The following is a 23,815-nucleotide window of genomic DNA, read 5'->3' on the forward strand; positions in this document are numbered from 1 at the left end:
CATGGTAAATACCTTTCAAAATTGCTGGGAATCAAGTCTGAGTTATCTCTCGCAAACACACAAAAAGCTTTGCCAACAAGGCCTGAAAGAATCCAACATGGGAGTTCTGCTCTGCTTTCTCCACCAGCAGAGCTGCAGCTGCCTGCAGGCAGAGCCAGCCCCAGATATGCATGAGGGAAAGCGGCTCCTTCGTACACACAGCGCAGGATGCAAAATCCAACCGTCTCTACCAAAGAGAGCATGCTCTTTTCTTGCTCAATTTCACCCAAGGTCCTTTGCAGCATTGCCAACTATCGCAAAGCTTTCAATATACATTTCTCAATATTTTTCAGCTCCTGGAGTGTTGCTATTCGAGGCAACATCCCCTTGTTGTGCGCTTCAAAAAACAGGCAAAACCAAAAAGATTCAACATTTATTAAACCAACTGAGCAGCAGAAGAACCCACCACTCCAAAGGCATTGGTGTCACTCAGGACACTCAGGCTTGCAGCTGGCAGTGCTGCCTTTCCTGGGACACATGGGCTGTACCCCGCTGTTGGCATAGCTTGTTGCTAAAATGAAACTGGGATTTCCACAGAGGAAAAAAAAAAAACAAGAAATAAAAAGGGAATGGGGAGGGGGAAGGGGGAGGAGAAAGCAAAAAAAAAACCAAACAAACCACAATTCCACAAGTAGGAACTTACCACAACAGACAATAGTAAGAGTGGGGAGGAGGGTCAGCAACCAGGGCGATAGAGGAGAAAACAGAAAGTATTTAATTAGGGAAATTCCAAAAAACAAACAAGCAGCAAATTGGCAGCAAATAAACTTTAAAATAAAAAGGGTGAGCATCAATCAAGGCATTTAAAAATAAGGAAAAAAGCAAAAAAAAAAACCAAACCCATGCAACAAATCTGAAAGCTACGAAGCACAAAGATCAGAAAAGTGTGGCAATGAAAGAGCACGATGACAGACGAGAACATAAACCATGGGTGTCTTTTACCATGCAATAAAACATGACTGAGTGATGTTAGAACCATAACCAATGACAGAATTTTCTTCAGGGGTCGATTTAGGGGCAGACTAATCAAGATAGATGCTCACAGGCCTTCACGTGCACTGGCTGTTGGATGTGGATGGTTTACATTCCTATGACGTACTCCAAGTCTCACCTGCTGGGACTTCTCACAGGAGCAAGCAGATGATTTACAGGGCCAGTCCTCCAATGGCAGGGGCTATTTTGAAGCTACTGAATTTCATTTCTTGGTAGGCCACAATTAAAAGCAGTCTTTGAGACAACATCAGCCCACATTATTTGTCACACGAGGCAAAGGATCTTGGCCCCAGTTCAGGCAGTGTGGGCTTAAAAATGCTCTCCTGTGTTGGAAACTCGGGGTGAGATGGCTCACTCTAAGTCCCCTGATTGACAGAAAAGCAGTGACTAACTGGACAGCTGAAGGCTATGAGAATAATGCGGTATCACACTCAGGAAACATTCAAAGTTTCTTCTGTGACTTCTTGACTCTCATGTACCAACTGTGTCAGCTGGGCTGGGCCCCCACTGATCCAACCCCCTGTGCCGGGTGCAGCATCAGATGAAGCTGACTGCTCCTCTTATTTCTGAGCCAACATGTGGCTCTCATGGTGTACGCTGCAGAAATGGGAACAACCAGCCTCTACAAAAATGGAAGCAGCAAAACTGACTCCAGTTAACACAACTGAGCTGTTTTACTGCCAGATAAAGCTACTTAATGAATTGATTGTTCTTAAACAGAATAAAGGAGCCTATTGTCTGAGGCATATCTTGCACATGCAATAAACCATTTTTTTTTCCAGTACCTCTGAGCATTATTGCTTAAATCGACCCCTGTGGGTGGGGTGAAAATATGGTATGAAGGGATGTTGATGCTGATGGAAAGAAATATAAACGAATTATAAAAACAAACTAGTGATGATACAGTGGCTCATTCACCAAAGAACCTCATTAGTGGAATACATCAGCATCCATGCACTACCTACAGCTTCTTATGAAGAATTTCCTACTACAACCACAATCGGTTTATTGGTATTTCTTTGGTTAATGAATTCAGTTTTAACAGCAGACAGCAACAGAAATACCCACAACTAGCACATGTGGGCAAGCATTGGCGTGAGTCATCTGATAAATCTATTAGTGTTCTTTACTAACTAAATGGAGTTACCTACCTCCCAGCCAGTACTCTGTGTAATAAAAAGTAAAAAGCGCATGTCACAGAAACAAAAAAAAAAAGTCCAAAGGCCAAAACATGACCATCAATGTAAGGCAGCATAAACTTGAAATGGTTTCAATGATTTTAAGACATCGTGCAACCAAAATAGAGCTCTCTGACCCAGAACGACACCCAGTGATTGCCCCTTATTGGTTCATTTAACCTCACAAATCTGGCAGTGCCAGAACACACAGAAAACAATCAGGCCCTCAGCTGCTGAAGACCAGCTGGATCCCATGGAGCTGATGCACTGACTGACATCTACTGTTAGCATAGGGGTAACTACACCAACAGACAACAGTGTACTAAGCAGCCCACAGCCAGAAAGCTGGCTGGGGTGGGGGCTCAGAGTAGCACTGGCACATAGTGCAGGAGGGTCTGCCAAGCCCATGTCTGCCTGCAATGAAGGCAGGCACCCATCAAATATCTCCTAGAAGCTTCTAGAACGTTGCCAAGTGCTCTCATCCCCTGCTTAGCTGAGGTCTGTTGGGCTTTGTGAAGGCTGGTAAAGTCTGACCTCTCCCATCAAATGCTCAGCACCTGTCCTGCTGGGTTTTGCACCAAGTTCACAAAGATTCTTTCAACAACTTAACCACCACATTAATAGGCAAATAAAACTCCCAACATTTCTCAGCATTACCTACCAGGCTAACAGCGAGAAACAGTGATTCTCCCAGAAACAGAGCATGCAAAATACATTTTAAAACAGCATCTGAAAGAATTAACTGGCATGTGATTGGAACTTCTTAACTCTCGGATAATTCTGAAGCTACAATAAAACCTGGTAGGTGATGTTCCCCCATGTTTCTCAAGTCAAACACACACAGAGAGAAAACTCCAGTTAGTGATCCTTGCATTTGCTGCAGATCACCATTTGGCAGCTCTCATGTAATCTATTAAAACATTTTTTTCCTTGGTGGGCAGTTTTTGTTTGATCATAATTCACACTGCAGCTGAAAATCCAAATCATTACCTGGTGGACGATCTTGCTAAACGCTTCCTGGAGTTTACCATGAATAGTAGATAGCTTCTTGGCATCTCTGTTAGCTTCATGAATAGGAATAAGGACTTTGTAAACCTCATTAACTGCTTCGTACATGCCAGCCTGAAAAACAAGGGCCATCAGATCGCTCCATCAGTTCAGCAGCAAGAATGATACACACCACCAGCATTCACATTTTAAGACTGCAAAATAAACAAAGTGGCCCACACACCAAAAGGCACTGTGAGGTAATCAGCACCTCTTCCTTACAATAAACCCATTTCTCTGATGGAGATGATCCATGTAAAGAGACAACGCACCATCCAACTTAGCCATCCTGCTACAGCATGTCTAACTCTGCTACAGAGTTACTGCTGCTTGTACTTAAACCCACTGAATATTTCATACTGCGCTGTAGGATACAATTCACCTGCTTCCATTTGTTTCTGATGGATACACTACCACCAGCACACTAACACTGCTCACACAGAGCTCTCGGCCTACCCACTATGAATAGGAGAAAAACCAGTACGGCCTTTATCTGCCACTGTGAGCTCCAAAACGTGCAGTGTTGAAGTGAAAGATGTTAGGAAACCAAAAAGGTCCCACTCACTGCAGTTCACTTGAAAGGGCAAACTGAGCTGTCTTGAGCAGCTCAAACTCCCAATGCTCCAACGTGAACTGAGTGGTTATAACGGAGCTATACAGCCTCACAGAGAAAACATTTCCCATTACGCTGCCCAGGAGAAGGAGACAGGTAAAGAAATTAAAGTCTTCTACCATGGAGAAAGATGCTGCCGCCTGCTCCAGCAGTCCCACCAGACCTGCTTCTGTGAAGTACTTTCCAGAACAGATTCCTTCTTCATCTGGTGACACAACATCATCAGAAACTGCTGACTCTTCCAAAACATTAGAAGATATGTTCTAAGGAGACATAACACAGGTAAAAAAATTGTACTCAATTTAAATGACATTCAACACTTTTAAAGGTCAATGGTTTTCAATGAAATCCAACAATGTTTAAAGCAGCAGCCATCATGTGCTCTTTGTTTCATCTCCTTCTAAAACAACAGGGTACTTCAGCACACACTTAAGCTGACTGGAGTGGCCCACGTGTGGCCACTCCATAAGTTACCCCTTCCATAAGTTACTTCAGAACAACTGCACTCACATCACAGTGACTGAACTAAACAGTAGGTAAAGAAATATAACTTCTATGAAGAAATAAACGCAATTGGATTCATTCAGCCTACAGATGTGAGGCTCAGGGGAGGAGCTGTGTTCAAGCTTGGTTGTTTTCAGAACTTGCTATGATGGATTCTCCTCAAAATAAACTGAGTGAATGCAGGGCGAATATCTGGCATATGGGAGATGCTTTGCATCTTAGCAGCACTGACAAAACCCCTAAATACGCTATAGAAGACAACCTCTACCTGAAATGTAACACATCCTACAGGGAGGTACTTTCGGTCCTCGAGCATGCTCAGATATTCAGCCACCAAGGCTGCAGAGTGGACCAAGCACTGTGCTGACTCTGCATGATTGCTCCTCTCCGAGTGCTTTCCAGCCATGTTCTGTAACCAGGTCAAGCGCAGGTCAGGGGAATTCTGATAGCCCTTTGCAATCCTAGTTAAAAATAGGAAAACAAAAAGAGAAGGGGAAAAAAATAACCACACACAAAAACTCTGCAATTAGTATATAGTTATTGCTGTTTAAGTAACAATCACTTCAGATTTCTTAACTAGCTACTGGTGGGCAAGCAGCTGGATTTACCTAGTGATGGCACACTGCTTCCAAGGGTGACTGCTGAAGCTCATGTCTAAATTTCATATTTCACCTGCAGACTGGAACTGCAGCATCACTGCTCCAAAGCTATGCTCCGTAAGGGCTCAAATGAACATCTGAGTCCAAAACCAAAGAGCAATTAGCTGTGTTTATATTAGGTGACGTGAATCATGGCAAGCAGTTCAAAACAAGCTTAAGTTAGAAGTAAAATGATTGCCAAATGCACGATCAACAGCAGCACAACACTCAGTGCTCTAAATACAGAAGTGCCGTAAGTACTAAACTTTGCTTCAAACAGCAGCTGGACACTGACATCTACTGTCCCTGCTGTGCAATGAGTACGGACTCTACCTGTACATCAGGTCAATTAGCATTTCTGGATCCTCCTGGTGCTCCTTCATTTTAACTGTGTCAGAGAGGATCATGTGGAGGTTGAACACTAGATCTTGGACCTGTAAAAAAACACACCGCTGTAATGAAGTGGCAACAGGAATCAAGCTACTTACTGCTATGGCAGGGCCACAGCTGCTCTGAGCCTTTGCGTGGTTACCTCAATGTCAGAATGAATCAAGGATCAGGGTTTGATGTACTCAGGTCACAAAAAAGTACGTAACTCCTTCGAGGAATGCATGCAAATTCCAGGCTGCAAATGAACTTAAAAATGCCACTTATCCCGTGGTTCTTTTACCTGATCAGGAAATGTTGTCTCTCTAAGTTCCAGATCTTCTTCAGCATATGTTAAAATAGTCTTCAAGGAACGTCGTAAAAATTCCTCATTAAAATTCTGGGATGTCCCCACCAGGGATGAGAGAGACATCGTCACCTGCATTTTCACCCTGGCAAAGTTCTGCAACAGAGAAATTGTGTTTCAACAACCTGCCAATACTGTGCACTCACTGCTATCAGCCCCTGGGCCCACAGTCAGTGGATCGCTCCAGTTCTGCTGCTCAGTGTGTTCATGGCATGCCTTGGTGAGCACTTTGTGACAGACAGGCACGCAGCTACTTACAAAATAACAACTGGAAGAGATGAGGCTGAGAACTTCCTTAACACTTTGAAGCACATGTGAGTTAGTAAACCTAACATCTGATTAGAAATTATTAACATCTGGAGGGAAACAAAATCCCAGTATTTCTAACTCATTTTCACGCTTGTCTAGCTGATAAGCCCTCTAACAGCCTTTCTTTCACATGAATGGATACACAGTGTCCCACCCAGAGGTCCCCAACCAGTTCCCATATAATAACCTAATGAAGTGCAGCAGGATACTCACGTTCCCAATCTCAAAGTTTTGCCTCATCAGTAGGTAGAGCGAGGCACTCGCGTGTGACCGTATTGTGCTGATGCTGCTGCTACAGTGTCTCAGGAGCCTCAGGCACAGATCTGCACACTGCTCAGTCTCCTCTTCAAACAGCAGCTCGGGGAACTGGAAAAACAGCACATGAGGAAACTACTGCCTGGACAGACAGAAACAAGCACTGAGACATAAAGGCCAAGGTGATCCTAGCAGCAAGCATGCACCAGCAGTAGAGGAAGATCAATCCCCTCTGCTTTGAGGGGAATTATGCTGGTTTGAACCACTTCACTTACACGGTTAGAGTAGAACAGTCACTGGCAACACTGGAAGACAATTCATTGTACCTACCCCACCACTCCTTGCTCCTGCATCTACATGTTTAAACTGATTCACATCAATTCCAAAAACTCAGGCTTAAACCTTTGGGTTATTCCCAGTACAAATACAGAATCAAAGTTCAAATTATGGTTCAAGTAAAAAGAAATAATTAATTTTAAATTAGATTCATCCTTAATTTCAGCTGTTCTTTGTCCTGTCTGCTAGCTAAGTTCATCTGCTTGCCAGCAGGAACCCACACCACACTCCCTCCTTGTGAACTGCACCTCTGTGCACAGCTATCAAACCTGAAGTGCATAAATAGAGGACCCCAACAGCAAAAACCATTCAGGTTTTATCTATCCTGAGATCCCATTTCCTGAAAATTAGTCCTGCACAAAACAATAAATGTTTGGTAAAGTGACAATAACATAAAGGGAAAAAACAGCCCCATCCTCCATCAGCGCTGCTCAATATATATTATAGCATCTGCAGAGAATTCACCTTTGAGACCAAAGCTCTCTGTGTTGCGAAGCAGTGTTGGAGATAAAGTGCACTTTGGTTGCAGGCCATGCTGTGCAGAAGCACCTTCAGCACCCCGCCGAGGATACTCTCTTTGGACTCTGTCACAGAAACAGTCTGCAGGCAAAAGCAAACCAAGGGTCATTCGAGCACAAGCAAACCTCCTGGGGGAGCTGTAATAGCCCTGCTAAAAACCCCTTCAGCATGGAAAAATTGCCCGCTTTGCTGAGCCTGTGTAACAGTCACATTTCTGAATCAGCTCCAGGTGATGGAAATCTGACCCATGAGCTGAAGGAGATGGAATGACACAAAATTGCTGTGTGCCCTTGCTCACCAGTGGGTAAAGAGGAAACAGATTTTGTACCCAGAGCAAGGAGCCTGAAGGCTTTCCTGAACTGTGCCAATGTGTACAGACACAGGAGACAGACCTGGAACTGAATGACTTGAGGCAGATTTGGGAAGGAACCAGAAGGATTTGTTGCAATAGGGCAATAGTAGCCAATTTTTACTGTTTGTTAACAGAGTTTCAAAAACAAATACTTCTTATACTACAAAAAAGGAACAATTCTCAAAACATCTAAAGGAAGCTACAGTAAAGAAAATCCATATTGTAAAGGGCTGAGAATGAGGAGAGGCATCACAATCCTTCCTGCTGCAGCAGCAGATCTGAACAGTTCTGACAGTGTTCAGGCAGTCAGAATGGCAGGAAGGTTCTATTTAACGAACTGCTGTATGGCCAGGGGATCCTAATGGAAACTTACCTGTACAACTATCTCTAGTGTATCCAAAATAATTAGATTTGCTTCTGTTGCAAGATTTCCATCAATAAGTGCTTCATGTTCTATCTCTGCTCGTGATCTATTCAGAGAAAAGAAAGCAATAAAATTACCTCCTGTTAAAGAAATAAACCCATGCATTCTCCACTTGAAAATACTTTCTCATTGGCAGGAACCTCAAGATTACAATGACATACTTATTGCTGGACAACACTACAAAGATACTTTAATGTATCCGTTAAGAGGACAGGAAGAAGGACTAGCTTTGTTCACATATACAAACTTACAGGTGATTTACGTTCATCATGCTCAGGAGAGATCACGCTACTTTCTGACACTTCATTACTCTCCCAGTAAGACAACAAGCGTTTAGAATCAAAGTCCAACTCAAACTGGTTTAGTAGCATTGTAAGGCATGCAACAGCGAAACCAGGAACAGAACGAATGGTTTCATGTTGTAGGCTATGGACACACGGTGGTGCTACGCGAGCTGGTATTGATGCACTTTGTTCCCAGCAGCCAGACTGGTTGCAGTGCAGAGTGCACACTGTGGAGGTGTGATCTCTGCCCTCTTACGCTACATTACATTACAGCTTCTGAAGAATATCTTCCATGCCATGAGTAAAAAACGCACACAACCTTCCCATTAAATACCAGCCACTCAATTCCCTCAAAAGGCTGACAAGGTTCATATCCCCACTCACACCAAAGGTCTCAGGAATTCAACAGAAACCACTTCATTTCAGAGACATGAGCTGCACTTGGCAAAGCCCCAGTGCAATATTTAAAGGGCCCAGCTACAGCTTGCCCTACACAGGTAGTCTGCCATCTCCGACAGACTCGAGCCAGGCCAAATGGCACTGGGGGTGTGATGCAGAGTACTGAGCACACACCAAGGAGAATGGAGCTGTCTCGCCTGGATGTGTTCCTGGAACCTGTATTACAGCAACACTCTTGTGCCACACTGCCTCACATGGGAGCTGGTTCATATACTTATTATCTGCTCCTCAGTCTCCAGAACACAAAGGTTTGGTACCTGACACTTCTGGGCTAAAGAGAGGGGCCCAGACCCTGTATTGGTAGTGAAATGATAAATTCTGCAGGCCAAGCATTAATACAGTATAAGTGCCCACGGCTCTGGAGCTGAACGTGGTGAGATTTATACCTACATCACTTTGTCAGGATGTTAAAACACACTGCTGATCTGACTTTCCTGATGCCTCAGCCAGATTGCAGCCACTACTTGACATAACAGGAGATCCACACTTCTGTGTTGGACCAAATAATGAGAAGCTATAAAGATGTACTTTCAAATCTAAGAAGCATCACTATGTCTCTGTGGGTAAAATTTGGCCTGACTTCCAACCAGGCTGAGGACCCGGCTCCTCAGTTTCATCAGGGCTTTACTTGGGCTGAGACTACTTTCCTGGGATTAGGAACAATTCCATTGCTGGGAGGATGGAGACTGCAGGTTGCAATTCGAGGAAACAGAAAACGTGCACTGCAAAGCTCAAACACAACTCCTGAGCCTTCCAGATTAAACAACATTAGAAGAGGGAATTATAAAGGAAATGGGTGTAATAAGCAAGAAGAGCTCATTCCAACCAGTTGCACACACACACACACACTGAAAACTTCTGCCAAGCATCACAAACAAGACTGTGATGATTGAGTCTGCAGATGTATAAATGGCAATTTATAAGAACTGCACACCAACACTACAGTACCTGGCTGGTTTGTGGCTTCTAAAAGCACAGCACATGTGGAAAAACAATCAAAGTGATGGATTAGGGCAGGAAAGGAAAGTGAGCTTTGACAACTCCAGAATGCTCTTAAGTAATAAAGAAAATTGACATGGGATATATATATGGTATCTGTGAATACTGTTCAAGAATCTTCTCTCTAAATTACAACTTACTGCAGGACTTTTAGAAGGCCATGGATGGCACTAGTCTTGTTAAATCTCATTTAAAAATATTGAGAAAGTAAGGAATGATGGAAAATAAGAGTTAAGACAGGGCAGTCTTAGGCAAAAATCTATTTGTACAGTGCCAGACCTGCTCCAGTGGAGGGCTCAGACAGGCTCACACAAGAGCTAAGTGGACTGAGAGACCCTGCACTCCCACAGGCACAGTGATATGGTTAAAACAGAAGGATAAGGCAGAGTTACTTGTCAAGCTTCTCTGTGTTTTGACGCCAGTGAGTCATATCCTTTCTCCATCTCAAATTCTCTTGACTTCCAAAAGCACTCCCAGAAGGGCTTCTCTCTGTAGGATAATATTAAAACAATAATAGTAATTTAATATATATATTTTTAAGTAGCAGCTCTACGTCATTCACAAGCAACAGGTTGACAGAAAGCTATAACTTATTCCTTAGATCCAAAGCTGTGGCACTCAGACCCCAGATGTTTATATGGCCTCTAACTGTCAGTGCTAAGCACAAGAGGTAACTTCAATTGCAGTCATTTTCACCCAAGCCTCAGCTGAGACAGACTGCTGAGAGGTAACTATCAGGGTTGCTGAGAAGCAACTTCTTTGGACTACTCAGAGGCCTAGGTTCAGCAATCTGATATTACTGTTTGTCAGCTGAAGACAGTGATGTCTTCAGGATGGTGCTGAGATCCCATGTCCTGCTTCACAGACTTTCTGTCTTTACTGTCTCTTCTGGGAGGGCAGGGAAATTTCACCACGCAACATCCCAGATAAGGGATTATGGCAATCAGGTCAGATTTAAGGGGGAAAAAAAAATGTACAAAGGTCTTCAACTCTCTGAAATGACTCACTGATTACGTCTCTAAAATATTTATTGATATATTGATTTATAATAAATATGAGTGGTTCACAGGTATCAAGAAGCCTCCGGCAGAGTAGGAGACCAAACCCAGTTGATCCTTGTCCTAATCCCTGGGCCATTTAGGGAAGGGAGCAGCAGTTTTTGATAAATGGGTAGAGTGCAGAAGACATCTTTTCTTACCTAATTGTCCTCTGCTTCTTCGGACCATTTCCTGCCTTGCTCCTATGCTTCCCAAAATAGCCTCTTCAAGCTTGGCTCTCATGTCTTTTGACTTCTTGAACGTCAGACTGTTCATTCTTTCAAACACTTTCTTGCCCTGCAAGTTTCAAATGACAGTGAGGGAAGAAGCTTTCAATTTGGATTATTTACTAAGTGTAACAACTCAAAATATCATTCCTGTATAAAGAGAGATAGAAAGAAACACAGGTCTAGCTGCTAACTAAATAATCTACTCAGACCCAGCAACACTTCAAAAAGCTCTTTTATGGCTGGGAGCAAGCAAAATGACCAAGAGATATCTCCTTTACCTTGCTGCAGTTTCCAGATGAGTGGCAAGCAACACAAGCTATGTAAGAAATGAAAGGAGACAGAAACACTTGCATGGCTGAAAAGTAAACATGGAAGAATGCCAGAGGCTGCACAGAGAAGTGCTTAGCCATGGGATTTAGATTACAGGAAATACTGAGAGAGCAGGAAATGCCTTTCTGGAATTGTACAAAGGATGGGAGTGTAATATTTCTCTGTGAGCCTTAGAAGAAACTTCAGGAGGTTTAAATACCAGTACCTTGTATTCAAAACAGGATACGCAAAGATAAAGCAAATCCAGCAGGCGATTGAGCTGCAGCACTGACAGGTCTGTGAACCACTTCTGTAAGACACTTTCATCTGCATTCTTGAGCACCCACAAGAGACAGATCAGAAGGCTGCGGCTGGACTCTGTTGAGAAGGTGGAGTGCTGCCTGCCGCTCTAAAAGACAGGACAAGACATCTGAAACACTGGATTTCATGTCAAAATGCTTCAGTCACCACTGAAAGGATTTCCACAAGGTACCACTCTGGCCTAAATAATTGTCAGGTAGGAACATATAGTGAATAGGGAGAAATGGAAGAGTCTGCTAGAACTGGAGAGATTCTTTCTCCTGTGCAGAGAACAAGGGAAATGGCCTATTTACATCTTCAGCTAAGTGAAACTTAGATGTGATAAGAATTTTTGCTTAGAACTTATAACAACCATTGTAATTCACAGAGTTTTTATACAATTGTTTCAGAAACAGAGAATCTTGATCAGAAAATTCTTGCCTTTTCTGAGGTTTGTTCATTCTCATGAACAAACTGACACTTATAACCCCAATGAGACAGGCACAACAACATGCAAAAGTGATTTGTTCCCCTTGTCTTTCACCCTCTACAACAACCAGCTACAAACTGATACGAGTCTCTGCTGCTCACCGATCAGCCCTACGGGGCGTGCACATGTAAATATTAACTTATTGACACAGGGTGAGGGTCAAGGAATAGGCAGGGATAGTTCTGTACCGATGAGGTGAGTAGAAAACTGCTGGGCCTGGTGAGCTGAGGGACCGATGTCCCTGCAATGGCCATAGCAACTGTCTGGCTTATCATGCTTCCACTCTCGCCTTCATAATCATCAGCAGTGACGCAGCTTGGCCTCCCTCGCTGATTGTGACTCTCTGCCAGAAACACACACATCCTGGTTAATCCCCAAACTCTATGCATTAATTCCCAAACTCAACCCCAGCCTCCCTCCACAGTGCTTGCTTCATTGAACCATCTAGCAAGGCAAACTGAGAAACATCACACCCACTGATAGCGTCCTGAAAGTAAACAGGGCTTACTATTATTTGGGATTATGCAAAGCTAAGACAACAACAGTTTTCAAACGCAATCTATGTAACCTCAACATCTAGAATGCTTTTGAAAATAGACTTTTCACTCCTTTGAATACCCAACACCACAACCTTACTCTCTGCTTTGCTGTGCCATTAAACTCAAAGGATGGCAAGGACTCCAAATCCCAAACTACTTCGGACCAGACACCCTGCCCTGAGCTGACACATCCCACTTCTGCTTCTCTGCAGAGAGCATATAACCAGGAGGGGGAACGGCTGTTTACAGGGGTGGATAGTAATAGGACAAGGAGGAATGGTTTTATACTGAGACAGGGGAGGTTTAGGTTAGATATTAGGAGGAAGTTTTTCACAGGCTGCCCAAGGAGGCTGTGGATGCCCCATCCCTGCAGGCATTCAAGGCCAGGCTGGATGTGGCTCTGGGCAGCCTGGGCTGCTGGTTGATGACCTTGCACACAGCAGGGGGTCCTTTTCAACCCAGGCCATTCTATGATTCTAATTGTTCTGAGCCTTTCACAGTGTATGGGATGACTTGAATCGGGTCAGAGAGAGACAGGCCAGGCTTACACAGACAGCAATTAAAATGCACCAATAGCTTTTCGCTTTATGCAAACAAGTGGCCAAATGCAGCTTTGAGTGTTCAGTCATTGATGCTTTTGCAAGTGCATTTTAGGAAATGGATGTGGAAACACATCAAAATTATTATGCTTCAGAAATACAAACAACCTCATCAAACAGTAAGGGGACTTGATTTAGAACCAACAGAATTTGTTCTAGAAAAGAAACGCTCAAACTTTGTGAGCAGTTAAACACATGCCCATAGCACAGAATATGGAATACCTGTAAAGTCATAGAGCTGAGGCACCGTTTCCATGATCACACCAATCAGAGGTAGATACAGCATTGCCACCCGGGCCTTTACCTGCGGGTCAGCGTACCGCGGGTCCGAGTCGTGACTGGACAGTAAGTTGTGTACCATATTGATGACCTTCTTATGCAATCCAAATAAACTGTTAAAAGAGAGTTGGGTCACGCAGATTAGTTAATATCTTCAAAGCAAACTGTATTTTGTAACTGAGTGCATTTGGAAAAAAAAGAAAAAGAAAGAAAGAAATCCTAGTTTTTATTTTTAACTTCACATAAACCGTCACTGCACACGTTCTTCGATCACCCAAGGGTTTTACTAATGGCTGGCTTCTGACCGTGCCATATAGAAGGTACAAAAACATCCTGCTGAGGTGCATACCCTTCCATACAAAGCCCCAGCCCTGCAGTGCTGCTGTACTGGGTCAACTGAAGAATGCTTGGAGAAACGGGGAAATACAGAGGATGGGGAGAGAAATTTGAGAGTGGGTTTACTGAAATCACTTGTAGTGCACTTTTCTGTTTCTGTTTAACTCCATGTACAGAGAGAAAAGCCCTCCTAAAACAGAACATTGCTTTTATAGGACGATCAGGAAGATTCTGCCTCAGTTTCCTGAATCCCCATGCAATTATCCAACTGGAACAGACTACAGCTCAGCGGCTGAATGCAAAATGTCAGAGAATTTGAGGGGCAGAAGGAAAAGCCCAGCAAGAAATGGCCTTCCTCATTATTAATACGCAAACAATGGCAGGGCCCAAGCACCATTCCCTCTTGCAGAACACTACATGTAAGCCTACTGGTGCTCATGCCTTATGAACATAAACCCCTTTGACTCCTGAGAACTCACCCTGCTCCTCTCAGTCCCCTCAGCCACCATACAGAGGGCAAACTCTCCCAGAGCAAATAGCATTTGCTATTTACTTCTGGAGGCAAACCAGTCCAACGCAAGAACTCTACCCCATGCACAAAGCAGCCAAAGAAGCTCATACATGATGCAGTAGCAAAACATAAGCTTCAGTGTTCAGACCTGTGGTATTAAAACAAGAGCCGAAATTCAGGCAGTATCCACTTTACCTGAAAAGTAGAGTTGAGTTCTGGTTAAAAAAAAGATGAGAGGATCTGACTGGATTGTTGTGGGTTACAGAGTGGTTACAGAGACACCAGTACAGGTTAGGAAGACACCAGCTAAGTGAAACTACATTTCTCTCTGTGTTTTTCACATCACACCAAGATAAATCCTACACCTGCCTTGTCATTATCAATGAGATCCTCAACAGCTGGGAAGGAAATGCTTATTTAAATAACTGTCAGCACAACCTTCAAAGAAAAAGCTCTGTATTATTTTGAAGGAGTGGCATCTGGGCAGCACTTGAATAGCTGGAAACAAGCTGTCCTGCAGGCAATGGAACTAAGCGCAGGGAAAGCACATTCAAACAACGCAGTGTAATTAAAACCTAGAGCTACATGAGTCTCTTTTTCCCTTTTCCTGAACAAAAGGGGTACAGGATCAATCCGTATGGAGGAGGAAATGTGACCTGCTTATCTTTCTGCCTGATAATGCATCAAAGTGATCCTGCTGCCCTGCACTGGCCCCTCTGACATCTCAGCCTTGGATCTGTGTCAACAGCACACGCCTCTGCAAAACTGACTTTTGCTGGTGAATATCCAGGGTCAAATCTGATTCTCTCATATCTGTCCTGTAACATCAGTCAACACAGTCTATGCAGACACTGAAATGAGCAGTAATTGTTATAATCACTGAATAATCAAGACATCGCAGTGCTGTCAGCCAAGAAAATGTGTTCAAGGTCTGTTTGCCTGGGCTGACTCACTAGCTTGTTTAATCCACGTGCTGTCCCCTCTTTTAGACTACAGGTGCTCTGGAGGAGGACTGTGACATGTATTATTGTACAGCACCTAACACAGAGGGATGTAACCAAACCATTGCCTCTAGGCAACACAGCACTGCAGTCTTTCCTTTTCAGTGGAAGAGCCAGTAAGTTGCAAACCACAAGTCATTCTGGAAAAACTGTAACAAATAAATGCATTATTGATACACACGTTCACCAAAATCTAGGAGCCTACGATTAAAAGGGATTTCCAGAACTGAACTGGTATCAGTGGGCTTTTGCTGTCTGCAGAGAGCCCCAGACAGGAGCTGTCTCTCTAGTAGAAATAAGCAAAATCATTCTGACAGCTCCTCTGTGCAGCTGGACAAAGATCAGCACCCAAGTCCAAGCTTAAGGGGCTGAGAACATCAAGGTGACAGAGCTCAAAAAGCAGGTATGTGAGAAAAGAAAGGTTGTGAAAATAAGAGCAAACGAGATCAGAGACAGGACCTGATTTCTAACCAGAGAGTAGGATGTTCCTATGCTACAAATAGGATTTCTGCAGTGTGTGAATTGGTAAAGATTTGCTGCTTTTTCCACTTCAGAACAAAAAAGTGTTGTGTTATGCACATATACGCAACACACTCATTTATGGCATCACTTTCTTCTCCAACAAGAAACAGAATTAATGTTTAACTCCTGAGACCTCTTGGTAAAGGGGCAGAATTACCCATGAATCATCAGTATTTGTTGATTCTGCTGATATTTCTGGGTCCACCTTGAGAAAATGCCTGCGAGAGAACTTAGGACTGCAGAAGCAATCAATAATTTCTATTGAAATCCATTTGAAGGGAGTAAGGCAGAAAACAACCCTAAATAACACGAGTAACAGACTGGATGTCAGGACTACAGGCTACACTCCCACTTCACAAAATCATTTGCTCCAAATGCCAGGCAAGTCAGTGACCAACTCTGCACACTTGACTCTATTTGTCTATTTATGTAACCCACAGGGGTCTCACTGATGAATAATTTATGTTGATACAGAGCAGAGGACCACGGGCAAAATGCATCATAACATTTAAAAGCACCAGCAACAGAGACTTCTTAAACACAGAATTATTTCTTTTGTTGCAGCTGACAAAAGCAGTTTTCCTGCTGGAGCTCCAGTGCTGCCCCTGTGGAGCTGGGGGCTCCAGACTGAATCTCTTTCCCACACCAGCTGGAAAAATACGATTGAAATCATGTTCACGGTGCCAGTGCTAAGGAACTGAGAGACAGAAGGGCAGGGAAAAAGAAGAGGATTCCCAGCATTAAAGAACAGGTCCCTTACCCTCTCAGCTCACAAATATAACATAATTCTGGCCAGGCCAGAACTTGCTATCCACCATTTACTGGGAACTACAGAAAACTCACGTGGGAAAAAATAACTGTAAAGATTTACCCTTCTGCATCGGGATCTAAAATGACAGCCAGTTCAGTTAACACAAGCCCAGCCAAGTAATGCTGCTGTCGGAAAGGCACAGACAATTCAAACATATTTGCAATCTTCTGGTCTTGGACATTTGTGGAGAACCCAGAACTCTGAAAAAAAAGCAAAACCAAACAACCAAGTTTCAGCAGCTGCATCAAAAGGATCCTTGGAACACAGAGACTCAAAGCCTATGAAACACAACAAAAGCAGTTCTCAGAATTAAACACAATCCCAGGCAAACTATTTTTTCACCCTGTGTTTGGACCGAGTCACACCTACGTACGATATACCCAAGCTCTCTAATTCTTCTCTTAATTCTGTTTGTCATCATTGCCTTCCCAATACAGCCTTAGTGAAGTTAAGCTAAATAACCCTTAAAAATGGATAGGTTAAAACTGTTCTCTCAGGTATGGATGCCCTTCCTCAGGCTTAAGAAAGCCTTAATTTAATTAAGTTTAATTGATTTTTCCACTAATTAATCCACCTGAACGAAACACTTTTTACTTTAAATTACTTCTTCTGAGCAGGCTGGGAAGTCCTCTGTTTTGTAAGAAAAGGGTAACACTGCACAAAGCCTTTTGTAATGGCTCATTTACGCTCATGCATAACATGGACAGGGAATAGGTGCCTGGGGATAAAAGGATGTGTGGACACCATAGGGATACAGATATGGGCTTTTTTTTTTTTTTTTGTTCAATAATAAGATATCAAAACAAGTGAAAACCTACAAAGAAGGAAAAATGTTACACTTCCCTCTGAAGTCAAAGTCTGAATGTGAAAGATGCTTCCAGGTTCAAGATGTTGCAGGAAGAAGTAAAACCAAAACTGCTGTAGCCAAAGCCACATCATCAGCCAAACTGCCTGCAACCCTTGCATGGTTCCCAGAGCCTGTCCCTATAGCTCACATCCATCTACTGCAGCCTTTCTCCAGCACATCAGTGGCAAAGGGGCCCTCTGGGCCTTTCAAGTGAGAGCTGTCACTGTGTGCTTTCCAGCTGTTCATCTGCTCTTACTTGAATGAAGTTAATAAACACTTCCAACAAATACTAGCAAGCAGAGACTGAAAACACGGATTATACATCTGCCTCTTGTGATTTAAACCTCAGAACAAAGCTCAGCTTGAATTCCCACATAGGGTCCTTGTTTCAGGCTACCTGGGAGGTTGCTGAAGACACAGACGGCGATGGAGATGCAGGCGGTGTGAGCAAGCTGCAGGGTAAATTCAAGGTGACGTAGTGTTCATGGCTGCAAATGATGCGAAGGAAGTCCAGCCTCAAAGATACCAGGTTACTTGGGTTTGTCAAGGAATACAGCTTTGAAGACACCTGGCAAGTTTAACCCGTAAGACTGCAGTTAGCACCAAAGCAGATTACAAATGCAGCACTGTCTCTCCTGTCCCACTACTGCTCCCAAAACTGCTTCCGAAGCAAGAATTAAACAACTCGATATCAATACACGACCCCATTCACATCATTTCTCTGAGCTACAGATTAAACTCCTGATGTGCAGGAGACACACACCTCCCAGCCAATAACAGCACACGCAGCAGTACAAGATAAATATAACAGTCCTATTTTTACAAGCAAATTCAGAAATGGTTATACTTCACTGTCTGTCTAAGAGAATAGTAACAGGTTATGCCATGGATCACAGCTAAGTCGTAACATTTATCTGCATTCACCTGTTTGTAGCAGGTCTTAATAAGACCAAAAACAAATCCTCTGTCCATGACAGACAATAGATCATTGAGGAAAAATGCAAGACTGGTGTTGAGCCTTTCAACCATTTCTGTATCCTGGAGAGAAGGAAGAGAAAAATGGAAAATGACAAAGAACACACTGAGCAGTGATAGAGCAATACAACGTATTCAAATGACAGCTCCTGGTCCAGGCACCAGCAAACAACACACAGTAGGCTCTGGTGCCTGAGCTCTGGCCTGAGCTCACTTTGTTTGTCATTACCTTCTGAAACCGAGAGACTATATCACCAGCAATTGTGCTGACCAAAGCATTTACATCATCCATGAAACGCTCAGGAAAACGATTCTTTCTCGAAGCATCCAGTTTGTCAGCAAAATACAAATGATGCACCATGCTCTTCACCTACAGGAATATAAATTACAGTGGAGTCACTTGTGAAAATGAAGCAGGATGGGGACTCGATTGTCACTGTTTGTGTTTTAAATGATGAATGTTAAGGCAATAAGCAAAGTGCTTCCAGTTTGCTCACCATCAGCTCGAAGAAGAACCAGGCCTGCTGCAGGGCTGCCTCCCGCACGCTCCCACTGCACACGACCCACTGTAAGGCCAGCTCTTCGTGAAAAAGCTACACAGAGGCAAATCCAGAGTTAGTCCAAGCTTCAGCAGCAGCTCACAAAACAGTCTGCATGAGAAATGGGAGCACGGTCCATGGAAAGTATGGCAAACAATGAGATGAAGCAAAATAAGAACTGGGAACATGACAGCAGTGGTGGTCCCTTAAAGAAATCCCCAACTAACGATGAAGGATGATGTCATGACATGGAAAGTGAGAAACGTTCCAAAGCATCTCGCTCCACAATTGAATTTCAGGTGTCAAAAGGATTTTCCACCCACCCAAAAGAAAAAAAGATTTGGTGCTCATATTAATTTATTTTAAAAGTCTACCTTTCTGCCTGGTCTGATTTTTGCAGGAAAAAAGGAGTAAAAAGTGGACATATAAAGCAATTTGTACAAAGATGTACATTTACTGTGAGAAAGGACTTAAAACAGTAAGAAAGAAACATGGGGCTAAGAATCAGTTTTAGATTTCTATTCTTGGGAGTACCAATCCACAGGCTGAACGCTGTCAGTGACCACATTTCCATCATACCAAAGTCAGGTATTTTGCCTTTCTGCTGTTGTTCAGTAGGATCTCATCTCCTTAAAGGGAATGCGCTTCCAAAGCAACTCCCTTCCACTTTCTGGAGTCACTCTGGATTAACACCTATGTAACTGAGTTCTGAACACATCTGTAGTGATGACCATCTAACACACTGTAATACTGCACACAAGGCTGTGTCATTTACATGTCTAGTCACTGCTATTCGTGATTTATTTTAAAGCCATAGATACTCTGGCTCCAAACAATATAGACATTAAATCAGACAAGCTACGCCTGATCTTCTTCCTCCCAATTCAACTCTGTCAGAATACTTCATATTCACCACAGCCTGGATGTTCAGAGGTGTTAAGCAACAGCAGTTCCTAATGACCTCAGAAAGAATTGGGCTATAGATAAAACAGACGTTTTCAGAATGACTTGACCTCCCTGCCCCACAACATCAATTTTCTTCACTGAAATCTACCTTTTTAGTTGGTAACCGTCCTGTTAATGTTTGTAAGAAACTTGACGTCTCAGTGTGCGAAGACATACGATTACAACTTCGATCCGTAGCCTACGGAGTGGAGATGAATGAATGATGACAGGACATTAAAGTTTGCTGTGGATGGGTTTTGCAGCTCAAGGACAACGTACGTTTACAAAAACACTGTTCCAACTGTAGGCTTTTACTGCCTTTACACCTTCTTATGCATTCTCAAAGTCTTACTCATTTACAGATCTGCTTTAAGCAACATGACAGCACTTTTTACTGTTTTAAGACACATAAGCTATTTAAATAACTGCATGTTCTTATGCACAAAGACATCTAGTGCTGCAAAGCATGAAACCTTTTTCATCATTCTGTTTTATCAACATGCATATGTCAAGGAAGTAATACTTGTAATTTCAGTGCCATACCTCTCACTCTACCAGACCACGTACGTGGGGATGTACCCCACAGCAACACTGCTACTGGCACAGAGAATGAGAAAATCACTGCAGTCATTTCTGCTGGTAATAATTGTCAGGAGTAGAAGTGACTGGATACTCTGGAAGAGTGGTAAACTTGAAAGGAAGTACAGTTGAGAGGTATGTTCAAGGCAACCATGCAGTGGAAAGCAGCAGGCAATGGGGGCTAAAGAACTTAAGTCTTTCTGACCAAAGCTGCCATAAAGTTTTCATACTTTGCAACATGGAACAGATACAATTGGACCCAGCGAGTCACTGGTTCCAGCACTTAAATTTACACGTTTCAAGAGAGAATTTTACATGTGTATCAATTTTAGTTTAATAATATTCCACTCAAACAGTCATGGAGGATTACTTGACTATGAATGCTAAATGCTTGATGAAAATGGCAAAATGGTTCACATCAAAAGAAATGGCAAACATGGACAAAACTATGAGGCTGTGATTGATGTTCCCATTTAACAATGTGCTCCACCTGAAGCTGAAACCAGTGTTAGAGAGAAAGGGAGAAAAAAAAAAGAAAGGAGAAGCAGTCACAGCATTTACATTTCACAGACCAGCAACCACTGAAATGAAAGAAGGGGACACGTTCACGCGCTTTGGGGTTTTTCATGCAGTGCAGTGAGGTGGTGGGGGAGAAGATGCTGATTTATAAAACGAAACTCAAAAGTTTTCAAAGAACAATTAAATAAATAAGTAAATAAAGAAGCAAACCACCAAAATCAGAGTATGCACTGGAGATATTCTACAGGGAAACATCAGAGAAAACAAAGCCAGAAAAACCTCTACCGAAGACACCACCTGTGTTGATTCTGCACTTGGGCTGGGGTTGGATCCCCATGGGGCTGCTTTTGGACCACCAGTGTTTACCCAGGAATTGGAGCGGTCTAAACCCTGGGCATGTAATAGAAAGCAGTTGGGAAAGGAAAGAAATATTACATGTTGCATGCCATACAATAGTCAAATCTTAGTCCTTAAAAGCAATCAAACCAGCTGCACTGCAAACACAAACGCTGTATTTGTTGAGAGGCTTACTTTTGTAACTCATCACACATGTACACCACATTAATACTCCAGTCCAACCTGTCCTATCTGTAATGCTTGACATTCAAATACTATCCTCCTTCTGAAAAACCCCACTTCCACCAGTTGAAATCCAGCACTTCAATAGATGGAGCCAGCCCAGATTTACTACGTGACAGAAGAAAATGGGTGCTTGGATGTGAAAAACAAAGGATGCTCTCATTTTTTTCTCAGATCTTTTTCTTAAGGTAGACTACTTGCTAGCCCACAGCCTACAAGCTCCTATGGAATGCTGTGGAAAGTCCAAGAGATCCAAGTGTCAGCTCTCACAGGTTTTCATGGACCATTGGTGGAGCAGCCCTGTGGAAAAGCTTTCACGTGGACTTTTGGCCATCTGCTCTGGGCACTGTGGCAAACAGAGGAAAGAGGACATACCTTTCCTGGAACCAACCTGCTCTGCCAAAGAAAACATTATCTTAGATAATGAGCTTAAGATAAAGAATTATCTTGCTTTTTTAAAAGCTTTATCTCATTTGTAGTTCAATTTTTACTCTCACAGTGGATCATACATGCAGAATTACTGTGGATCCTTCCTCTCCTTCCACTCTTTTCTTCTCTCAAGAAACTCAGAATGAAGAAAATGAAAAAATTAAATTCATGTTTGTCATCCAGGCTGTTCCCAAGGCAGGAACACTCAGTGGGATGCAGTGGACATTGATGGGTCTCAGGATCCAGCTCTAATGGAGGCAGTTGTGCAATGCCACAGTCACTCCCTATAAATGTCACACATCATTTCTGACCCTCACCCGAGAGAGCTTTTATCCCAGCTTCCGTGCCAGCCTAGAGCTTTTTCCCAATATGTGAGGCAAAGGTGCAGACTATTTCAACACAAAGATTATCAACCGCAAAGTCCATCACGCCTAAAAGTCTGTTCCTCTCGTGAAGACCAATCTACCCAAGGACTGAGCCTGGGATTCAAATCATTAACACACTGAGCTATCCTCTATGCTAAGTACAGCCATGCTGTAAATTTGCTAAAGTTGCCCAATAAAAATATACTGAAGAGACAGAATGAGTGTTGTAATCTCAAGTACTTTTTGGAAAAAAAAAAAAAAAAATCAAACCTCTCCATCCTGCACAGATCCACAAATATGTTTTACTTTGCTCACAATGAGCTCATATCAATCTAGGTGAACTAAGTTCACCTTTTGTAAAGCCAGGTCTAATTCTGAAAACGCCTTTATCTCATTCCCTTTTCCATTCCTATGTTTTCTAGTCACAGCCCTCTGCAAATGTCCAGCCTCAGAACCAACATTCACAGAAGCAGATGTTGTGAAAATGTGAAGAGATTCCTTCATTTCATCCTTCTCAGGAATATAACAGTAAAGAGCTTCTCTGGCCTGGTACATCACTTCCAAGTGCACAAAACTCTTGTCAAATCCTGTCCTGTTTCTGGGGTTCAACCTCCAGCTGGGCACATAACATCCACCATCGGAGCCACAACAGTCGGTATGTTCTGTTTCCTCCCAGCACATCCCCAGCATTTCAGGAACACCCTAAGCGTAAAAATCTCATCACACTCTTTTCAGACAGTTAATAAATCCTCTTTAGCAGGGAATAAAATTTACATGGCTTCAGTTCATAAATGAAGGCAAAATAAGCAACAAGACCAAACCCTCCTCTATTATACAGAACCACAGAAATCTTCCAAATCCTGTAAAGGGGATGACTGCTTGAACACTCAGAATTAAGCACAATGTTGAAGTAAGTTAAGGCCTAAAGCAACTTTACCACAACTATCAAACACGTTACAATAAGAAATAACACAAGATTGGGCTCTAAAGAGTTCCACCAAATATTGTTTGCTCTTTTTAAAAGCAGAAAGACTCCCAGATAGATTCAACATGAAGTGTAAGCTCCTTATTTGGGTGTGATTCTGTGATTCTGTATGTGCTTTAATCTTTGCTCGGAGAAGCAGAATAGGAATTTATGTTATGTTAAATCACTGTTCTGTTTAGTCAGACCAAGCTTAATTTCTCATACTACCTGACTAACCTGAAAAAAAAACACTCCCATTAGTTACTATGGTCATATTTGCATATTTAAAGGCTGGAGTACCTCTAGAACAAAATTTCTCTTCATTTTGTACTGAAACATTATTCACTATGCCAGCACATGTTAAGCTTCTCATGCCCTGTGTAAATTCCATGTGCACATTACTGCCTATGGCATTACACAAAAGGCCA

General features: G+C 42.8%; 1 protein-coding gene across 17 annotated transcripts in view; it reads right to left on the reverse strand.

Annotated features, from left to right (window-relative positions):
• The window catches only part of DOCK7 (dedicator of cytokinesis 7), an 81,582-nt gene that overhangs the window by 7,701 nt on the left and 50,066 nt on the right, over positions 1 to 23,815 (reverse strand). For 2 of the 17 annotated variants that reach the window (XR_001556999.2, XM_032446308.1), the window contains exons 23-45: positions 21,348 to 21,440; positions 20,062 to 20,151; positions 18,966 to 19,061; positions 18,698 to 18,838; positions 18,418 to 18,531; positions 17,891 to 18,061; positions 16,707 to 16,846; positions 13,409 to 13,578; positions 12,237 to 12,391; positions 11,485 to 11,667; positions 10,881 to 11,016; positions 10,075 to 10,171; positions 9,632 to 9,649; positions 7,890 to 7,986; positions 7,111 to 7,245; positions 6,268 to 6,420; positions 5,683 to 5,841; positions 5,346 to 5,446; positions 4,643 to 4,835; positions 3,990 to 4,133; positions 3,201 to 3,332; positions 2,184 to 2,198; positions 658 to 677 (exon numbers count right to left, since the gene is read on the reverse strand). Coding sequence is in view for 16 of the 17 variants with exons in the window: in XM_032446308.1 (XP_032302199.1) it covers positions 658 to 677; positions 2,184 to 2,198; positions 3,201 to 3,332; positions 3,990 to 4,133; positions 4,643 to 4,835; positions 5,346 to 5,446; positions 5,683 to 5,841; positions 6,268 to 6,420; positions 7,111 to 7,245; positions 7,890 to 7,986; positions 9,632 to 9,649; positions 10,075 to 10,171; positions 10,881 to 11,016; positions 11,485 to 11,667; positions 12,237 to 12,391; positions 13,409 to 13,578; positions 16,707 to 16,846; positions 17,891 to 18,061; positions 18,418 to 18,531; positions 18,698 to 18,838; positions 18,966 to 19,061; positions 20,062 to 20,151; positions 21,348 to 21,440 (2,753 nt within the window). In the remaining variant the exon portion in view is untranslated. The remainder of the gene's footprint in view (positions 1 to 657; positions 678 to 2,183; positions 2,199 to 3,200; positions 3,333 to 3,989; positions 4,134 to 4,642; positions 4,836 to 5,345; positions 5,447 to 5,682; positions 5,842 to 6,267; positions 6,421 to 7,110; positions 7,246 to 7,889; positions 7,987 to 9,631; positions 9,650 to 10,074; positions 10,172 to 10,880; positions 11,017 to 11,484; positions 11,668 to 12,236; positions 12,392 to 13,408; positions 13,579 to 16,706; positions 16,847 to 17,890; positions 18,062 to 18,417; positions 18,532 to 18,697; positions 18,839 to 18,965; positions 19,062 to 20,061; positions 20,152 to 21,347; positions 21,441 to 23,815) is intronic. The other 15 variants (XM_015870682.2, XM_015870683.2, XM_015870686.2 and 12 more) reach the window with 13 other exon arrangements.

Source organism: Coturnix japonica, chromosome 8 (assembly GCF_001577835.2).
Source record: "Coturnix japonica isolate 7356 chromosome 8, Coturnix japonica 2.1, whole genome shotgun sequence".
Classification (NCBI taxonomy): domain Eukaryota; kingdom Metazoa; phylum Chordata; class Aves; order Galliformes; family Phasianidae; genus Coturnix; species Coturnix japonica.